The sequence below is a fragment of the Oryctolagus cuniculus genome, chromosome 11, assembly GCF_051225735.1.
Source record: "Oryctolagus cuniculus isolate XC-2025 breed Fujian yellow rabbit chromosome 11, ASM5122573v1, whole genome shotgun sequence".
In the NCBI taxonomy this organism is placed as follows: domain Eukaryota; kingdom Metazoa; phylum Chordata; class Mammalia; order Lagomorpha; family Leporidae; genus Oryctolagus; species Oryctolagus cuniculus.
This window is the reverse complement of record NC_142877.1, coordinates 97,579,437-97,598,798: the sequence shown is the minus strand read 5'-3', so window position 1 is coordinate 97,598,798 and position 19,362 is coordinate 97,579,437. Positions and strand designations below refer to the sequence as shown.

At 53.6% G+C, this 19,362-nt stretch overlaps 1 protein-coding gene across 6 annotated transcripts in view; it reads left to right on the top strand.

The window, feature by feature from the left end:
- Positions 1-19,362, top strand: part of TMCC3 (transmembrane and coiled-coil domain family 3) — a 296,265-nt gene that overhangs the window by 272,336 nt on the left and 4,567 nt on the right. For 5 of the 6 annotated variants that reach the window (XM_070052712.2, XM_051845760.3, XM_089308766.1 and 2 more), the window contains exons 2-3: positions 12,275-13,200; positions 15,077-15,212. In XM_070052712.2, coding sequence (XP_069908813.1) covers positions 12,275-13,200; positions 15,077-15,212 — 1,062 coding nt within the window. Of the gene's footprint in view, positions 1-8,498; positions 8,623-12,274; positions 13,201-15,076; positions 15,213-19,362 lie in introns of those variants that run through there. The other variant, XM_008256895.5, reaches the window with a different exon arrangement.

Sequence of the window (19,362 nt, the reverse complement as noted above, 5' to 3'; positions counted from 1 at the left end):
TTTTAAAGATTTATTTATTTATTTGAAAGAGAGAGAGAAACAGAGACAGAGAGAGTAAGAGGCCTTCCATCCGATGGGTCACTCCCCAATTGGCCTCAGCGGCCAGAGCTGGGCCGATCTGTAGTCAGGGGCCGGGAGCTGCTTCCAGGTCACCCATGTGGGTGCAGGGACCCAAGAACTTGGACCATCCTTTATTGCCTTCCCAGAGAGCTGGATCGGAAGTGGAGCAGCTGGGACTCGAACTGGCGCCCATATGAGAATGCTGGCACTGCAGGCGGCAGCTTTACCAGATACGCCACAGCGCCGGTCCCTCTGTCGTGTTCTTCATGCCCTCCACCTCATGGAGCCCTGAGCATTAAATGAGTGTTTATCAGGCTTGCTCTAGTGGTTGTACAGTCACAATGGATGTGTTTATTAGTATGAATATTAGTACTATATATAGTATTATATTAGTATTACATAATGCTAGTAGTACATTAATATAAATATTGAGCCATTTTTCTTCTACTCCCTTAAAGCTACGTGTTTCTAAACCCTGTCTGATGGCTGGTCGTGTCCTGATCCCTTTATAACAATATTTTATACTACAGATTACCCACCCAGTTTGTGTTTTCCTTCCAGCCTATGTTATAGTCTCAAAAGTAAGGCAAACTCTGGCCTGCAGGGAATAATGATGAAGTTTAGATTTGGGCACTTAGTACTAAAAATGTTGTTTCTTGGTTTGGGTTTTTTGTTTTTTGAAACCAGAGTGACAGAGGGAGAGACAACCAGACATCTTCCACCTGCTGGTTCACTCCTCCAAAATGACCTCAACAGCCAGAGCTGGGCCAGGAACCAAGAACTCCTCCATCCAGGCCTGCCACATAGGTGGTGGGGCCCAAGTACTTCGGCCGAGAGCAACAACGGCTTCACCCCACAACACCTGCTCCTGGTTGGGTCTTACATAGCAACTTTGAAAAGGGTGTGAGTCATGGGGAACCCCGGTATGGCTTTCTGTAGCTGCTCTGCTGTTAAAGGAAGTAGCTGTACCTGCCCAGGAGCAGGTGCCTTCCACTGCTCTGCTTTCATTGTCTGCGTTGTGTTAGGTACAGGCAGGATCACATTGCCCACATCTGTACAGGCAGAATCCCATTGCCCACATCTGTAGACTACAGGACACCTGCCTCTTCCCACTGAGAGCCAGATTGTAATGAGGCTCAGAAAAAAAAACAGCAGTGGTACCCAGAGGGCTGCAGAAGGAGGGGAAAACAAAACGACGTGTTTGCCTCTCACCTCCCAGCAGCCAAGGCAGAAAGGGCAGCCTGGTTATTGTTATCTGGAAGACACACCCCTGTTATAGTCATTTATTTATCCAAGAAACTGTAGGCGACAGGTTACTTCCTCTGTCATGTAGGGTGCCTGTAATGAACAGAGCCTGGAGTCAAAGTTCCAGTTCAGGCTGCTGCTGTGTTTTCCAGTGGGGGCCGGGGCAGCTGAGGCCTCTGAGGACCCTTCACCCGCTCTGCAAGTCCACCCTGTGGAGCAGGTCTGTGCCCCTCCCCAGGCGCTCCTTGGAGCCCTCACTGATTGTCCTTGTGTGCACCCCAGGGGGCACTAAGACGCCCTCCAAGAGCTCCTTTAGATTGCAGGAGCCAAGCTTGGCCGGAGGGCAGGCCCTGGATCTGTAGCTGTCATTCAGACATTTGGAGTAAGCAAGAGGGGGCATGAGGGAGGCAGACCTGCCCCTAGGGCCTTGGACACCCATTTTTCCTTGTCTTTTAAAACCATCCTGCTCCCTCACTTCTCTGGGCATGGAACAAGCTGTTTCTACTTCCCCTTCCTTGCTGGTCTCCACTGTTTTCTGGTGAGAAACAGATGGAAATGAACTAGAAGGTTCTAGAACACTCCCTGTCCCTCAGGGCATTAGTTTAGTGCCCTGGGGCTCTTACCCCTTTCTTCCCTTCCCTTCTGAGTTAGGGACCACTGAAAGCCTCAGAGAACACTGATTCTGTGTTTACTCCTAAAATTGGGACTTCCCACTTCCTCTGTGTCAGAACTACCCCCCCCCCCCATACCATCTCCTCCCGAGAAGGCACTGGGGTCCCCTCCAAGAAGGCCTGGTTCTTGGTGCGAGAACCATCATTCCAGATGGTACATGCCCGCTTCCCTTTTCCGCACTGGCCTGGGAGGGTGGGGGTGGGGGCTTGGTCCCCAGAGACTCCTTCCTGGTCTTGGAGATAGCCGCCTGGCTCAGCACTGTGTCGCCAGGGCACCGCGGCCATGCCTAGCTGTGACCTGCGCTCCGTCCATGTTTGCTCGGTGCACCTGACCGCCCCTGGCCTCTTCCACCCTTTAAGCGAGGATCCTTTTGACTCTGCCAGCTCCCTTCATTAATTCCCTGTTGGTTTCATATTTAGTAAATCCTTCCCAGGTCAGACTGATTTTGAGAGAGATTAGTTGGCATTAATTGAAAGTGTGAGTGAAGAGCTGTTTTGGAGAAATACGTATTTTCCAGTGCCTGTAACGCAAAGCAGATTACCCCTGTCGCCCGGTAGAGGCTTAATGAGGAGATAATTATTTCTAATTACAGTATCAAGTGTTTGTAAGTGTTTGAGGACGCTTGAGGAATTTGTCTTTGAGAGCCTCAAACACTACTTAATCCCCCTCTCACTAGTAATGCACAACTGTGGAGGAAAGATCCGGGTAGCACAGGTGTGTGTCCTCTGTTCCCAGCGACCCTGAATCCCAGGGTCAGCCGGTTGTCCCCTCCCTGCCATCGGAGCTGCTGGTGGCAGTGATGCTGAGAGCGGAAGGGGGCGGGGCAGAGTTGGGCATTTGGCTCCGTTCCTACCCTGTACACAGTGCACTCCTCCCAGGTTCAGAGCGTGCTATTGTCAGGCCTGACCCACGAGAGGAAGTGACCGGAACACGCATTTGGCTCAGACGCTGTGCTGGCGACAGAGCCCTCTGAACACCGTCAGGATCCCCAGAGGCGGTGTGCTGGGGGAAGGTATTCAGTAGTCCGCAGCGGCGTCCCCACGGATGTGGACGGCAAAAAGGCTGCTCGCAGGTGCCGAGTGCTTGGTAGCTCCAGGAGCAAGAGAGCCAGGTGTCTGCTGCCGGTGCACGTGGTTTGCTTCCACTTCCCTGGCTCCCGTGTCCACTGACAGGGTGCCTGGCAGATGGCCACGAGGCGGCAAGACCGAGGATGGCTTAGCAGGATCATCTGTGTGATGAGGTCGCAAGGGTGCGGAACCATTTTTCTGCACCGGGCCACTTGGGTATTTATAACGTTGTTCATGGGCCATAGGGAAAATTGTCAGTTTAAAACCTTAGCTTGGCCGGCGCTGTGGCTCACTGGGCTAATCCTCCGCCTGCGGCGCCAGTACCCCGGGTTCTAGTTCCGGCTGGGGCACTGGATTCTGTCCTGGTTGCTCCTCTTCCAGTCCAGCTCTCTGCTGTGGCCCAGGAGGGCAGTGGAGGATGGCCCAAGTGCTTGGGCCCTGCACCTGCATGGGAGACCAGGAGGAAGCACCTGGCTTCTGCCTTTGGATTGGTGCAGTGCCCTGGCCATGGCAGCCATTTGTGGGGTGAACCAACGGAAGGAAGACCTTTTTCTGTCTCTCTCTCACTGTCTGATTCTGCCTGACCAAAAAAAAACAAAACAAAACAAAAAACCACGAGCCTGCTATGAGTTTATTGGATTTCCCACCCGCACTTGCCTTGGCAGGGCCAAACCAAATGACCTTGTGGACCTTGTGTGGCCCTTGGGCAGGTGTTCCCCTTCCCTTGGCCAGGAGGGAAGTGACATGAGGTGCCTGTTCCTCCGGTGGCACACAGGAAGACCCCACCACCACCACCTGCTCTGGTCCCCAGCATTGGGAAAGCGCCCCCCTGGCCTCCAGCAGCATCCAGGGTGCAAGTTGGCTGGGTGCCCCCCATGTGTTCAGGTACCACCCCCTCGCTTTCTAGACCCTTAGACATGTCCGGCTTCTCCCTGGTCCTTTATCTTCTCATTTTTCCCTGCTGCTGCTGTCGCATCCACTCTCTCCTCTTCATGATTGTAAATGCTTGGGCCTTGTTCCCAGAAAAGCCACACGCTTTTTGATTCTCATAAAATGGGCCCAAATCACTGTTTGTTTTAGCACACGGGTCAGCAAGGATGAATTTCACAGGCTGTGTCAAACGGGAGAGTCCAGGGGCTCCAGGAAGCAACCCCGGGGCCAGGGATGATGGTGCGTTACAGGGGCAGTGCCTCCAAGTTCAGGCTGAGGGAGAAGCTACAGGCAGGGTAGTCTGAGCGAGACCCACAGCACCCATCACATCTGCATGACCATGCCATGACACTGCAGAAATGCTTCTCACGTGGCCACTGGTGCTGCTTCATAAACCTGTGTTGAGCCCTAGCTTAATTGGACCTCAAAAAGCCTATGAGGGTACTTCAGAACTGGTGTGAAAGGGGTGGGCATTTGGCACAGTGATTGGGACACTGCTGGGACACGTGGATCCCGGAGTCCTGGGGTTTGCGTCCTGCCCAGCTTCCTGCTGCTGTGTACCCCTGGGAGGCAAGTGATAGCTCAGCTGCTTGGACCCGCCCACATAGGATACCTGGATTGAGTTCCCAGCTCCTGGCTCCAGCCTGGCCCGCCTCAAGCTTTTGTGGGTATTTGGGGAACAGACCAGCAGATGGAAGGTTGATCTCTCTTTTTCTTGCTCACTCTCATTTCAAATAAAAAATAAATTTTAAAATGGGGCACCTTGGTGCAGTAGGTTAATCCTCTGCCTGCGGCACCAGCTTCCCATATGGGCGCCGGTTCTAGTCCTGGCTGCTCCTCTTCTGATTCAGCTCTCTGCAATGGCCTGGGAAAGCAGTGGAAGATGGCTCAAGTCCTTGGGCCCCTGCACCCACATGGGAGACCTGGAAGAAGCTCCTGGCTCCTGGCTCCGGATCAGCTTAGCTCCGACCATTGCAGCCATTTGGGGAGTGAACCAGTGGATGGAAGACCTTTATGTCTCTCCCTCCCACTATCTGTAACTGTACCTCTCAAATAAATATGTAAAAATCTTTTGTAAAATTTTAAAAATGAAAATTTCATGGAACATAGAAGTAAAAGTTTTTTGGTGGAAATCCATGCACAGTATTTCCATAATGCTCATTTTCCATAAAACTTTTTGGTGACCCTGTGTATGCATTGATTTCAACATGTTTTTGCACCACAATAAGCTTTATTTTTTTAATTCCATTTTCCAGGAATTTTTTTCAGTCTTCAGTGTTCTCATAAAAGAAGGTTGGTGTAAAAAACATGACAATGTCTGACTTGTGGAAAAAAATAAAAAGTACTGAGTCTTTTTAAGGGAGGTGGACTCTGGAGACACCAGTAACACAAGCCCTGCCATTTATGAGCTCTGTGCCCCTCCCCCCAGCAATTTATTTCACCTCCCTGTGCCCTGTTTGCTAACTTGCAAAATGGTAATGATGGAACCTGCCTGGGAGAATATTAAACAGTAAATGAGATACTGTCCATGTGGCTCTCATAGCATTTTCCCTGCCTGGCTGTGTGGGAGGATTGTACTTGCCTGTCCCTTGGGAGTTAGGGAGGGGAGGGAGTCCCAGGTGTGTCTGTCCTGGGACCTGCCCTGGGAGAAGTCTCCAGGAGTATTACAGCTGGGCAAGCCCCAGCACGGCCCACAGCCGACTCGAAGACGACTTGTTAATGCGAGCAAGGAATACAGCTTTTTCAAAGAGCCTCTGAAATTTTGACATGGTTACCATGGCAAAGCCTAGCACAGGCCGGCGGGCACTCAAAGCAGAGTTGAGCGAAAACAAGTTCTAGTAAACAGTGATGGTGACGCGGTTACCTGGGCAGCAGACTTGAAGCGGTTCCCTCCTGAGCTCCTGTGGGCCCAGGTGTGAGTGTGCGCCTGCAGGTGTTCTGAGATACCTGTTGCCTCGCAAATGACCGCCTGACCCTGCCCTCGGTGTCCGAGCCCAGCTTCATCATCCCCAGCGTGGGCCCCAGCAGGCACTGCCGTGGCTCTGCGCGTGCCCCGGCGTTCCAGCCGCTCTGTGCCCCCAGAGCCTCAGTCCGTATTTGTCAAGGGTGTCTTAGCCCATCTTCTGTCACTGTAACAAACTGCCTGAGGCTGGGTGGCTTACAGAGTAAAGGGGTTTACCTGGCTCATGGTTATGGTGGGTGGGAAGTCTGGGCCTCCCCTTGGCTGTCACAACGTGGCTGAGGAGGGGCAGGTGCAGGGCTGGCCTTGCTTTATAACAACCTGCTCCAGGAGAACCACTCACTCCCGTGAGACCAGTGTGGATGCATTCCTGGGGTGGGGCACCAGGACCCAATTACCTTCCCCTAGACCCCGCCTCTTGGAGTTCTACCTCCTCAACATCTGTACACCAGGGACTGAGCTCAAGGCTTATCCACACCAGAGCAGGGACTCCTGGGAGCCCCTGTTCTTCCCTCGGGTTCTGTGACCTGGGAATTTGGGGGACGGGCCTCTGCAGTGGGTAACCTTCTGTTTCTGCTCATCACCATGGAAATGACAAGGGGCAAATACAAAGCATGATGGGGGGTGCGCTCAAAGCCTGAAGCTCTGGGTCCCGGAGCAGTGCTGGGTGGGGCCTGCGTGAGATGAACCAGCACGGGAGGGTTGGCTTGCGCAGAGATGACTCAGGGCCACTGTCTGACGTCTGTCCAGGGCTTGGGCTTTTCCTCAGCCTTTGTTCCAGAGCTCTGAGGAGACGGCGTACAGGTCTGTGTCGTGGGAAGGGAAGCACTGTTAGGGAAGGCGGTTTGCTGGGATGCTGGTGCCGCCTTTCATCTGGGTGATGGCAGTGAGTCCTTCTGGGCGAACTACAGGGGACTGGCCGTTGTGTTTGTAAACAGCATCTTTTCTGCCAAAACACTTAATACACTTCCTTTTTTAAAAAATCAGAAAGCACAAAAACATAATAAAAAGAATGAACCCGTATAACCCTGCAGTACAAAAATAACCGTTGTTACCACTTTGGAGCTTGTTTTTCCTCCAGAGTTTACATGCAGGTAACAATACCACACAATTGACAAAAGCACTCCCCACTGCCTGTACCAGGAGGTCTGTAGGTCCTTTAAATGCATTATCTCTTTTATTTCTCACAACGAATCTGGGAAGAATTATTATCTCCATGTTCAGAAGAGGAAACTGAGGCACACAAAGGCTGTGTCGTGGAAGGAAACCAGAGTATGGGTGTTCAGGGTGGCAGTGAAGCCCCCGCGTCCCATGTCAGAGGCCCCACTTCGAATTCTGGCTGCTCTGCTTCCAGTGCAGCTTCCTGCTAATGAGCACCTGGGGAAGAACAGATGATGACTCAAGTACGTGGGTCCCTCCCACCCATGTGGGGGATCCAGGTGGAGATCTGGGCTCCTGGCTTTGGCCTGGTCCTGTCCCAGCTGTTGTAGGCATTTGGGAAGTGAACCAGCAGCAGGTAGAAGATCTCTCTCCATCTCCTTTATGTCTCACATAAGATTTAAATAAATAAAAAAAATAATAAAAACCTAAGGAAACCAGAGTAGACTCCGTGATGTAGACTGTTATGGTCTTATTGTTGTACAGTACTGTGTCATAGTTAAATAGCTTGGATTATATTTCCTGGAATTGTTTGGAATTAAATGACCTGATTCCGTCTTCCTGTTCTATAGATTAGGAAATGAAGCGTACAAAAGTGGCTTGGTTGACCCAAGAACACATAGCCAGCAAATGTCCGTGCCCAAAGTGGAGTCCGTGCCTCTCGATCTACTTAGACACATGTGGGTTGGCTCCAGGTGATCCATGAGCCACTGTCCTCATGTCTTCCCCCTAAACCAGGCTGCTCTGTGTAGAGTCAGTGCCAAGTCCAGTTTAAAGGAAGGATGGGGGATTCTGACCGCTCTCTTCCTAACTCAGGCATGTAATTTCAGTTTGTGTTCAGGAAATTTATGGGCATCTAACAAATATATGCGTGTGTGTGTGTGTGTGTTTGTCAGAGAGCTCTCCCAGCTGCTGGTGCACGCCCCAAATGCCTGCAATGGCCAGAGGTGGGCTGAGGCCGAAGCCAGAAACTGGAACTCAGTGCAGGTCTCACACGTGAATAGCAGGTGCCCAAATATTTGAGCCATCGCCACTGCTTCCCAGGGTGTGCATTAGCAGGAAGCTGGAGTCGAGAATCAGAGCTGGGACTCAAACCCAGGTGTTTCAGTGTGGGATGTGGACATGTTCACTGCCAAGCTAAACGTCCACCCTAACGTTATTTCTAGCTGACCCTTGACTGTCTGTGAACGGTCAGGCCATAAAAAGCCGGGAGCTACAGCCTGGCAGGAGCTCCAGTCTGAGACCCTCATCCTACACTTGGGACTGAGGTCTGTTGAGGAGCAGTAAGACTGCATTGTTAAAGCTTTCCATGCTGCTGCTCCCCCCCCGCCCCCGCCCCCGCCCCCACCCCCAGCCCGGCCTCTCAAGGATGTGCCAAGCATTGTCACAGCTTTCAAGTAGGACAGGAGTCAGTCCGCGTCTGTGTGTCAGTATTGCTGCAAGCTGGCGCGGCCATCCCCGTGCCGTGCACGGTGTGACAGAGAACACTGCCCGTGCACTGGAGGCAGGAGAACAGCGGAGTCGGGCAAGGTAAAGTGTGGACCCCTGGCTGTCCCAGGGTGTTGGCGGGGGCTTCTCAGTAGAGAGTACCCAGCAGGTTTTGTAAATAAGCTAATCTGACCCATCTGATCTGTAAGCTTCAGGAAGGCAAGCGTTAAGTCCTCACAGACCCACAAAGAGTGTCGGGAGAGTGACAAGAGGAACGTGTGTCCAAGTCTGGGACCTGCGACACGAACCAGTGCTGTCGGGCATCAGGATCTGCTGACCTGGAGTGGGGGGTTGTGGTTAAAGGGGTCACGGGTCGGAAGGGGGTCTGATCTGTTTCTTTAACTGGGTGCTGGCTTCACAGTGTATTCGGTCTGTATAATTTCACTGAGTTTTATGCTTAATTAAGTAAATGTGTTATTTTTTGGACAGGTAAATTACACTTCAGTTAAAGTTTGAAAGTCCTTATTTGCATATTGTGTGGCACACTAGCCATCAGAAAAAAAAAAAAATCTCCGTATACTTGAATCTGAAATGGTGCCAAGTTTATTAGTATTGCAAAGTCATCTCCACCTGGAGTTATCAGGGCTGTAGAGGCGGAACTTCTGAGGTCGGTTTTTTTGGTTCTGGTTACCTGTACCTTAAATTCCTTCAGTGTAGATTTCTTGAAATCAAGCATGATGTCACCTTCAGCAAACAAACGTTGATTGACAGCCTCCTGTGAAGAAGGGAGGGGTTCCCAGTGCGCTGGCTGCTGCTGTGGGCTCACCTCTCCCCTGAAGGAGCCTGCAGGCTGGGGGCGGGGGAGTTAAAGTATCCCCAGGGAGCTGGAGGTTGGCGCAGCGATTCAGACGCCAGTGCCTGGGCTTGAGTCCCACTTTGCTTCCAGTTCCAGCTTCCTGCTAATGCACATCCTGGGAGGCGACAGGTCATGGCCCAGGAGTTGGGCCCCTGCTGCCCACAAGAGAGACCCAGATGGAGTTCTGGGCTCCTGGCTTCGGCCTGGCCAAGCCCTAGATGTTGCACATACTTGTGGAGTGAACCAGTGAATGCTCTGTCTCTCACTGTCTCTCTGCCTTTCTTTGTTTCTTTCTTTCCTAAGGTTTATTTATTAATTTGAAAGGCAGAGTGACAGAGGGAAAGAGAGTTTCCATCCACTGTTCATTCCCTAAATGGCCTCAACAGCAAGGGCTGGGCCACGCAGAAGCCAGGAACCTGCAACACCATCAAGGTCTATACCGTGGGTAGATGAGTCCAGGCACTTGGACCATCTGCTCTTTTCCCAGAAACATTAGCAGGGAACTGGATCGGAAGTGGAGCAGTCAGGGCTGGAACCTGTGTTCTTAAGGGATACCAGCATTGCAAGCAGCAGCCTAACCTACTGATCCACAACCCTGGCCCCTTCTCCACCTTACGAAGATGAAAATAAATTTTGTTAAAGTGCCCAGATGAGTGATAAATGGAGAAGTCAAGTGTGTGCAAGGCACCGGGATAAGTACGCTTCATGGACAAAGAGGCCTGCAAAATGGATTGTAGAGAAGTTGTAGGATTCTGAAATCAGAATTGGGTAGGTGGTGGGCATTATAAATATCATAGATGTTGGGGCTGGCGCTGTGGTGCAGCAGGTTAAAGCCCTGGCCTGAAGCGCCGGCATCCCATATGGGCGCTGGTTCTAGTCTCGGCTGCCCCTCTTCCAATCCAGCTCTCTGCTATGGCCTGGGAAAGCAGTGGAAGATGGCCCAAGTCCTTGGGCCCCTGTACCCATGTGGGAGACCCAGAAGAAGCTCCTGGCTCCTGGCTTTGTATCTGCACAGCTCCAGTCATTGCAGCCATCGGGGGAGTGGACCAGTGGATGGAAGACCTCTCTCTCTGTGTCTCTACCTCTCTCTGCTTTTTAAATAAATAAAATAAATCTTTTAAAAAAATATCATAGATGTGAGAAAGACCCATAGAAGATGTGTGTATTTTCTGGGAGCTTTGGGGTATATGGCTCACTTAAGACGAGTGACATGTGTTAGGTCCAGCCAAGGACTGGGCTTAGCTAGGGCTCACGGTGGCCAGTGTGTGCTTCCTTAGGGAGGCAGTGGGGAGCCTAATGAGAGGCGGGGCAGCGTGACCAGATCTGGTATCTCCAGTAAAATCAGGTTTCCCACCTCGGTGATTCTACGCTTACCATTAATTCCCCACAAGGAAGGTTTTCTAGGCTCCGTGCGTGCCTTGTTGCTCTGATTTAAACCCGTGCCCCTTCGGATTCCCTGCCAAGCCGCCCGTGCGTAGCCTCCCTGCGTTCACCCGTGTGCACCAGGGGAGGTCACAGTCCGCTTCCTTCCTCACTGATCCGTTGTCTCGTCTCCAGTGATCTGCACGCCTTTCCTTGCATCCCTCCCTGTGTGGTGCTCTTCTGCCAGACAAAGCAAAACCTGTGCCTTTCACTCTGAGCAAAGTCGTGTGGTGCGGGAAGAGGGGGCCGAGAACCGTGAGCAGACTTTGTGAGCTGGGAAGGAAGCCTGAGCGGCGGTGTGGGCTTGTGTCCACGGACCCTCCGGGCTGAGGGGCGGGGCGATTTACCCTGCAGTGGAGTCCCCGAGTCTGGGTGCCCCAGACCCGGGAGGCCTGTTAACGTCTTTGCTGATTTTTTTTTTTTTTTCTGTTACCAGCCTTCCAATCCCTAAGAGGGAGAAAGGCTAATGTACTGAACATTGTCTCATCTCCCCTTCGGTTGCTGCTAAGCCCCCCCCTGTTTGGACCTTACTGTATTCTCAGAGGGTTGTTACCTTGCCAGACAAAGACACCTCAGTTTAGATCTTGGTGATCACTGTTGGGAGGTTGTGTTGCAAGGCCACGAAGACCCCCTGTGCATCCTCTGAGGACAGAAGTGAGTAGCCTGTCCCGATGTGGAAAGTGGAGGAGAGTCGGAGTCACCTGGGCTCAGATCTCAGATGTTTTACTTTCACTTCCTGGATGTTTACAGGTTTGACACATCTGTTACAGCCGTGGCGATGAGGTCAAGCAAGATAGCCTGTGGGGGTGGAGGGGGTGGGAAGTCCCTGGAATCCACCGCACCTGCTGACCCGACCTTTCCCTTGAGAGCGCGAGCTTGCCACCCCCTTGCCCGACACTCAGTGCTGCTCTGGGCGGAAGGCTGTGTCACGTGTCTTAGCAAAGCGTGGTTCCTCTGTTCTTTGCATCACCATGGAGTGATCGGGGGTGATTTGTTTCCATATCTACATTCTATTGTTGTAATTGCTCGGTTATTGAAATTAATCTCGCACCATATTGTTCTGTCACATCTGCTTAATGATTCCATTAAGAAAAGGATTTTCTTGCATGATAGATGTTCTTGCTGGAACTTTATTTCTTTTTCCTTGTTTCACCCCCTTTTTGTCAAATGAGTGAGTTCTGAATGGCGTGTGGCAGGTGTCCCAGTTATCTGGGCCCTTGGGAAGGGTGACTGGTGACCTCATTGCATTCCGCACTTCCCACCCTGGCAGCCGGCAGACACTGCCTTGGCAGGTAGAAAAGCCGACAGCCTGGGAGCTCTGCCCCTCACGGCTCCTTCTTAGCGTACGTGTCCACCTCCAGCCTGCAGGGACGGCCGCGGGCTCTTGTCCTGTGACACCTGCGGGGTGGGGTGGGTGTGTGGAGAGCCTGCCTCCACGAGCTCGGGTTGAAAGTGCGTCTTTGCCATCTCTTGCAGGTGGAACGTCATGACATGAATACCTTAAGCCTGCCCCTGAACATCCGCCGCGGGGGGTCAGACACCAACCTGAACTTTGACCTTCCGGATGGCGTCCTGGACTTCCACAAGGTCAAGCTGGGCGCAGACAGCCTGAGACAGAAGATCTTGAAGGTGACGGAGCAGATCAAGATCGAGCAGACGTCCCGGGACGGGAACGTGGCGGAGTATCTGAAGCTGGTCAACAGTGCAGACAAGCAGCAGGCGGGCCGCATCAAGCAGGTGTTCGAGAAGAAGAACCAGAAGTCAGCGCACTGCATCGCCCAGCTGCAGAAGAAGCTGGAGCAGTACCACCGCAAGCTCCGTGAGCTCGAGCAGAACGGGGCCTCCCGGAGCGCCAAGGACCCCTCCAAAGACAGCCTGAGGGACATCCAGCACTCCCTGAAAGATGCCCACGTGAAGTCCCGGACGGCTCCCCACGGCATGGAGAGCAGTAAGTCGGCCATGCCGGGTGTGTCCCTCACTCCCCCCGTGTTCGTCTTCAACAAGTCCCGGGAGTTCGCCAACTTGATCCGGAACAAGTTTGGCAGCGCCGACAACATCGCTCACTTGAAAACTTCCTTAGAGGAGTTCCGGCCGGAGGCGAGCGCCAGGGCCTACGGGGGCAGCGCCACCATCGTGAACAAACCCAAGTACGGCAGTGACGACGAGTGCTCGAGCGGCACGTCAGGCTCGGCTGACAGTAACGGGAACCAGTCATTCGGGGCCGGGGCCGGGGCCGCCGCCGGCCCGCTGGACAGCCAGGGGAAGCTCGCCATGATCCTGGAGGAGCTGCGGGAGGTGAAGGAGACGCAGGCGCAGCTGGCCGAGGACATCGAGGCGCTGAAAGTGCAGTTCAAGCGGGAGTACGGCTTCATCTCCCAGACCCTGCAAGAGGAGAGATACAGGTACTGCACGGTGCCCTGCCGGGATTCCTCGGGCAGCGTGCTGATGGCTGTGTGTTCAGCAAGGGCTGGTGCGCGTCTGGCTCAGGAGGCACCGGGGGAGGATCCGTAGTTCTGTCCATCCCGCACGATTGTTAACTGTGCCTTCCAGCTGACAGTTTAGCAGACGTTACACACGTGGGTCTGTTAAAATGTCACCGTAGGCTGTGACCAGCTTGCCTGTTAAGATCCGGATTCAGCAGACTGCTGTTACAGCCCCATTACGCTAATTCACAGGTCTGTGTTGGATGGTCCTCCCTAATAAGTAAGTAAAAAGCTAATTCATGGTCGAGCAAGGTGGATTTTATTTGGTATGTCAATCTTGAAATCTTAATATACTGCATTTTTCTAAGGTACTGTAATTTACCCTAAATGAAGTTTTCAAAAGCTACCCGCAGATTGACATATACTTGAGTTATATCAGCTAATTTAAAAAAAAAAAAAAGTGTTTTTTTTGTAGGCTGACTCTTATGTGCCTATAACATTAAGTGTACGTGCTCAGATATAAGGTGATTTTTTTTCCAGTGAAAAGATCCCCCAGAAGTTTGTTGGACGGAGAGAATACATTACACTCTAAGAATGTGTGTAAAATAGTGAAATGCCCATCACATATTTTAACCTTTACCTTTTACATTTAGTTTGCACGTTGCTTTGTAATTGATGAATAATTGTAATTTAGAGACGTAGCTTTTCCGTCTCCCAAGTTTCTGATCTTTCCTTGTGCGTGCTCGGGCTCTGTGTCACAGTGGAACTGTGCTGGAGGAGTTGCAGCTTTTCCGGGGAGTGTTGACTTCAATTTCATCCAAATGCTGTAGGATGCAGCACTTTGTATTTTATCCCAAGCCACAGATACCCACTTACATGCACATAGGGCAGTTTTAATCATTTTTATTTGTCCCGTAGTTCTGTTTGTGGTCCCCGTGATATAGCCACTTAACTATTTTACTGTTTAAGGCCTTTGAGATAGTGACTTTGTCTGTAATAGCACTGACATTTGGCCTGAGACTCGTCCCTAAATCACATTAAGCTCTCATGCCTCCTTTTTAAAAATGATTCTATCAGATGACCTATATAAGCAACTAAAACTGGCATTGGTCAAAGCCGCTGCAGGCTGATGCCTCTCCCCGAAACAGGGCATCCTGTTGCAAAGCAGACCTTGTGAGGTCTCAACATATAAGACAAATCCTCTTCCCTGACGAGGGGCCAGCGGGGGAATGGGAATCTTTGAATATCTGTGTTTTTTTTAGATTTAGGCCTTTGAAAATGCCCTATGATGAGCCACCTGCAATTCGTCTCAAGCTCCATTTCTTGTTGGCCCTTAAGCTCCAAGGGGGTGTGCACAGGGGAAGAGAGGAGTTGGCTGCAGAGTAGAAGCTGGTACTAAATGCATGCTTCTCTCCTCATTGGCTGCCCGCCTCTGCAGCCCTGCATACTGTGGGGGAGCAAGGAGCCACCGCAGGTGCAGGGGGCCTGCCCTGAGCAGGAGCCTGCACAGCCGGCTCCAGACTGGCCCAGGCGAATGGGGTTGGTCACGGGGTCTGTCCTGTTACCACAGATGGCTTGTGGAGCCAGCCCGACGCCAGAATCAGATCAGGTTTGCCTGCTGCTCAGCAGTGAGGCCAGAGGGTTCAGGTTGCCGAGACCCAGCCCCCCCAGAGCTGGAGTGCAGGGTTAGCCAAGAGTCAGACTCACTCTGGGGAAGTCAGTCCGCCCGGGGGATGAGAAACAGCCCAGGTTTGCTGGCGAGCAGGCATAGGACAAAGAGGACGTCGGCATGGAAGGTGCCCATTAGACCCAGGAAGCACCACTGACGCTCAGAATCCGCCCCTGTCGTTGTCAGGTACGAGCGCCTGGAGGACCAGCTGCATGACCTGACGGACCTGCACCAGCACGAGACGGCCAACCTGAAGCAGGAGCTGGCCAGCATCGAGGAGAAGGTGGCCTACCAGGCCTACGAGCGCTCGCGCGACATCCAGGTGCGCAGAGCCTCCCGCGGGTGCTCGCCGGGCTTGTGCTCACGGAGCAAGCCGAGGGCCCTCCCCTGCGTCCCAAAGGCCCTAGGGCACGGGGACGAAACAGTTTCTCGCTCAAACCCTCCTGGGACAGCCCCACTAGGTCTTGTTACAGACGCGACCGTCTCCATTACTACGCCCCTACGCCTCCTGCCTCAATCACTTAGCAAGTGTCTGTCATCCACCCCAAGCACATCACCACCGCAATTTTTTATATGCGACCCATTTTGCCTTCAAGGAGCTCACTGCCAAGGTGAGGACCGGCTCACCGGCCAGGCAGCTCCGCACCACATGAATGAGAGCCAAAGTCTGTGCACAGACTGCACAAGCCACAGACCTGGGGTTGCTGCCCGGCGCTCAGCACACCGGGGGCTGGTAGGGCAGTGAGTCAGCCAGGGCTCAACCCGGGGGCCTTAGTCGCCAGGCTGCCGGTTACCTGCCATGAGGCCCGGAGCAGGTCCCTGTGCGTCCCTGTGACACAGGGGCTCCCCTCCTTACGAGGGTTGCAGGCACTGGAATGCGTCCTGCGAGCCAGCCTCTGGCAAATGCTGGTCTCTGGTTTTCCCATTCACTCCGCAACAGTGCTGTTGGTTTGTTCCTGTTATCCCCCCCCTTCTTAGAGGCGGAGCTGAGGTGGAGCGAGGTTAAGCAGCCTGCACAGTGTGGTCTTGCGACCGCCCTTGAGGGAAGAGTGTGGCTGAGCGTCCTGCAGGAGGCAGGGCTGGGGAGGCGCCGAGCGGGTGGGAGGAAGGGGGTTGCTAGAGCAGTTTAGACACGGGCACCGGCCGGGACTGCGGCTGGAGCTGCTGGGGTGCCACCCTGGGCTCCGCGGTCACCTTTGGGAAAAATATACGCGCTCCTCGGGGAGTGCTGAGCTTCGTTCTCAGGGACGTCCGTCGGAGACACTGAGCATCTTCCGTTCCACGTGGGCCGTGCACGGGACGAGGCAGGACATGAAATACAAAGGTGGCAGTTCCTAGGTGGGGGGCTTGGCGCAGTGGGTAGGATGCCGCTGGGGGTTGCCTGCATCTGCTCTCAGGGCACCCGGGTTCCAGTCCCAGCTCTGCTTCCTGCCACTGCGCGTCCTGGGAGGCAGCTGGGATGGCTCAGGCGGTTGAGTCCCTGTTCCTCGTGGGAGAGACCCAGGTTGAGGTGCGACTGCGGCTCCGGCTGGCCCAGCCCTGCCTGTGGCAGGCATGTGAGGAGTAAACCAGCAGCTGGAAGATCTGGGGCTGTGCCTGTCTCTTTGCTTTGCGTGACTTCTCACACAGTGTGTGGGCTGGGGTTTGGACCGCCGTGTCCTGGGTTGGTTGGTTCCCGACGTTCTGACAACCAGAGCACCCAAGCAGACGGGAAATGTGGCCCCCGGAGAGTGTGGTGCAGGAGACGCCCGGGGGACGGGTGGCTCTGCTCTCGGTTAGGACACGTGGCCTCACCGGCCCCAGGTCCGGGAAGACAGAGCCTGCTAGGAGTGTCCAGTGGGGCCTGCGCAGAGCACAGTGGCTCACTGGCTCGCTGTATGGTGGAGCCGGCCTGGGGAGTCGCTGCGTGCCATCTGAGTGGCCGGTCGTCTTCTGTGGGGCACAGTTCCATTCCTGTTGTTCTTCCGTTCTATTAAGCACGCCGTAGGGGTGGGGAGGTCAAACGAAGGGAAGGACTTCAGAGAGGGAACTTAAAGGTGAAGAGCTCACTTGGGGTGTTTTCGGGTTCAGTCTCAAGGTCAGAGTTGCAAAGAGAGCCTCGGTGTCATGACCCAGGGGTCTCTGTTGTCTCGGTCAGGGTTTCACCCCTGCTGCTTACGCCTCTTCTGGGCGACCTTGGCTGAGCTAACTCTGCGGGCCTCAGCGTCATCTGCAAAATGGAAATATCAGCGTGTCCTGTTGGCAGGCTTAAGTGGTTAATGCATACAAAGCACTTAAGTTTTTGCCTGACACCTAATAAAGAGCCAAAAACCAAGGCTGGCTGCTCTTTTACTTTACTTTATTGGCTAATCGGCGTTCCTGCGGGGGCTTTTCAGCAGTTGGGTCTGCTCAGCTTCCTTGTTACCGTTCATTTCTGCTGCTGCTGCAGGCAGGATGGTGGCCCAGGCTCAGCCGTACGGATGAGGTGGGCAGTCGCTGCCGGGATGCAAGGGTTCTGTTGTTCAAGCATTCGAGCTTCTTTTTATTTATTCATTATCATTTCATCAGAGACAAAGGTCTTCCACCTGCTGGTTTCCTCCCTCAGTGCCTGCAATGGTCAGGGCTGGGCCACACTGGAACCAGGTTTCACATGGGTGGCAGGAACCCCAGAATTTCAGCCATCACCTGCTCCCTCCCAGGGCACACGTTAGCAGGAAGTTGGAGGTGGAGCCGGGATTCCAGCCCACTCATTCCAATATAGGATGCAGGAGCCTTAACCTGCTGCACCAAATGTCCAGTCTAGCAATTTTTATTATTATTATTATTATTATTATTATTATTACTATTCACCCTGAACTCTCGCGGTTAAGTGTTTCAAGGCAATCCCTTGTCTGTCCTCATCCTCTGCTGAGTACTGGATCCAGAGAAGTACTAAACACTGCGAGGCTGAACATTCCTGGTGCTCTCACTAAAACTCCCTGCAGTTCACTGCTTGATTCTCCTTTTTTCTTTATTTTTTGTGAAAAAATTTGCAGTTTTGAAACAGTTCTAGATCAGTGCCCTTGTATATGTAATTCGTCCACCCAATCACATGTTAATGACTTGGCCTAAAATGTAAAGATTTTACATCATTCGGTCACCTCCTGGGTGCCGTGCCTGACGGTGGAAATTTGGGGCCCGACTAACGGTAAAGGAGGCCTGATTTCTGGGTGCGCGCCTATGGCTGCGGAAAGCCAGCGCCGTGGAGGGCGTGCAGATCTGAGCCAGTCCTGGCCTGTGGTTGGACGTGTCGAAGAAGGAAGGTTATTGTAGTAACAGGGAGCCCCGTTGTTTGGCCCACTGAGTACATTCAGCAGAAGCAAAGCAGGTCAGAGTTGGAGTCATGAAGCTTTCTGTGTCTCACTTGAGCAAACCCACAGTGGCAGAGGAGTCAGCAGGCTGGTGAGCTCACAGGGGCTCACGGTGCTCCCTCTGCTCAGCCGTCTCCTCCCCAGAGGCTCAGGGGCTCTCCTCTGTCGAGTGTCACATCCTGTCACTGGCACCCGATGGTTTTCACCCCCGCCAGTGTGTGGCACCTGCTCTGTGCTGGAGAGAGAGGCTGGACAGATGGGCCTAGAGCCTGTCCTCGTGCAGCTTCTGTGTCTCGTGGTTGGGAAGATGGGAGGGAGACAGGGCCAGATCCGAGGGGTCTGGGAAGGCTTCCCTCAGGCCCTGACCATCAAAGTGAGCCCTGGAAGAGCTGCAGGTAGAAAGGGCAGGGTACGCGGTGTGTGCAAAGGCCCTGATGTGGACACAGGCTATTTTCAGAATTTGGAAAAGGCCAGTTTGACCAGAGCACTGAGAAAGCAACAGCGGCCAAGCCTGTGCCGTCAGCAAGGGCTCCAGGGGCCATGCTGATGGGTTTGAAAGGTCTTAGGAAAAGGAGTGAGATCTCAAATGCGCCTTTAAAGAGCACGCGGGCTGCTGTGTGGAATACGGGTTCCTAGGGTTGGGAAAGGAGGTGTGGAGGAATTCACGCAGGCTGCGCAGGCAGGACAAGCCGGCCTCTTAGGCCGTGATGGAGACTGGACGGAGAGAGGGAAGGTGGGAGCGGACGCTGGATGTTGCATGGACGGGGCTGGGGGTGGGGTTGCAGGAGCGCAGGGCGGAGGGATGCCTGCAGCTGGGACGAACCAGTGCTGGTTCCTGAGAATAGGAGGCCTGGAGGGGACACGGGGCTGGCTGCAGGTGCCCCAGCTGTGTGATCCCCACCTGCACATGGCATGCGCTGTGTCGGGGGTGTCAAGGAGGCAAGTGCCTCTGAGTCCATCTCAGAACAGATGGGGGGCTGGAGGCACGTTCAGGGCCCTCCGTGCTCCAGTTATTGTGGGCTGGGGACGCATGAGGGCCAGGGTGTCCCAGGGTGAACCGAGTGCCCCCCCCCGCCCCGCCCCTCGCCGGACAACAGACTCAGCAATGGCAGTGAGGACTAGCTGGGGCAGGTAGCAGATGCC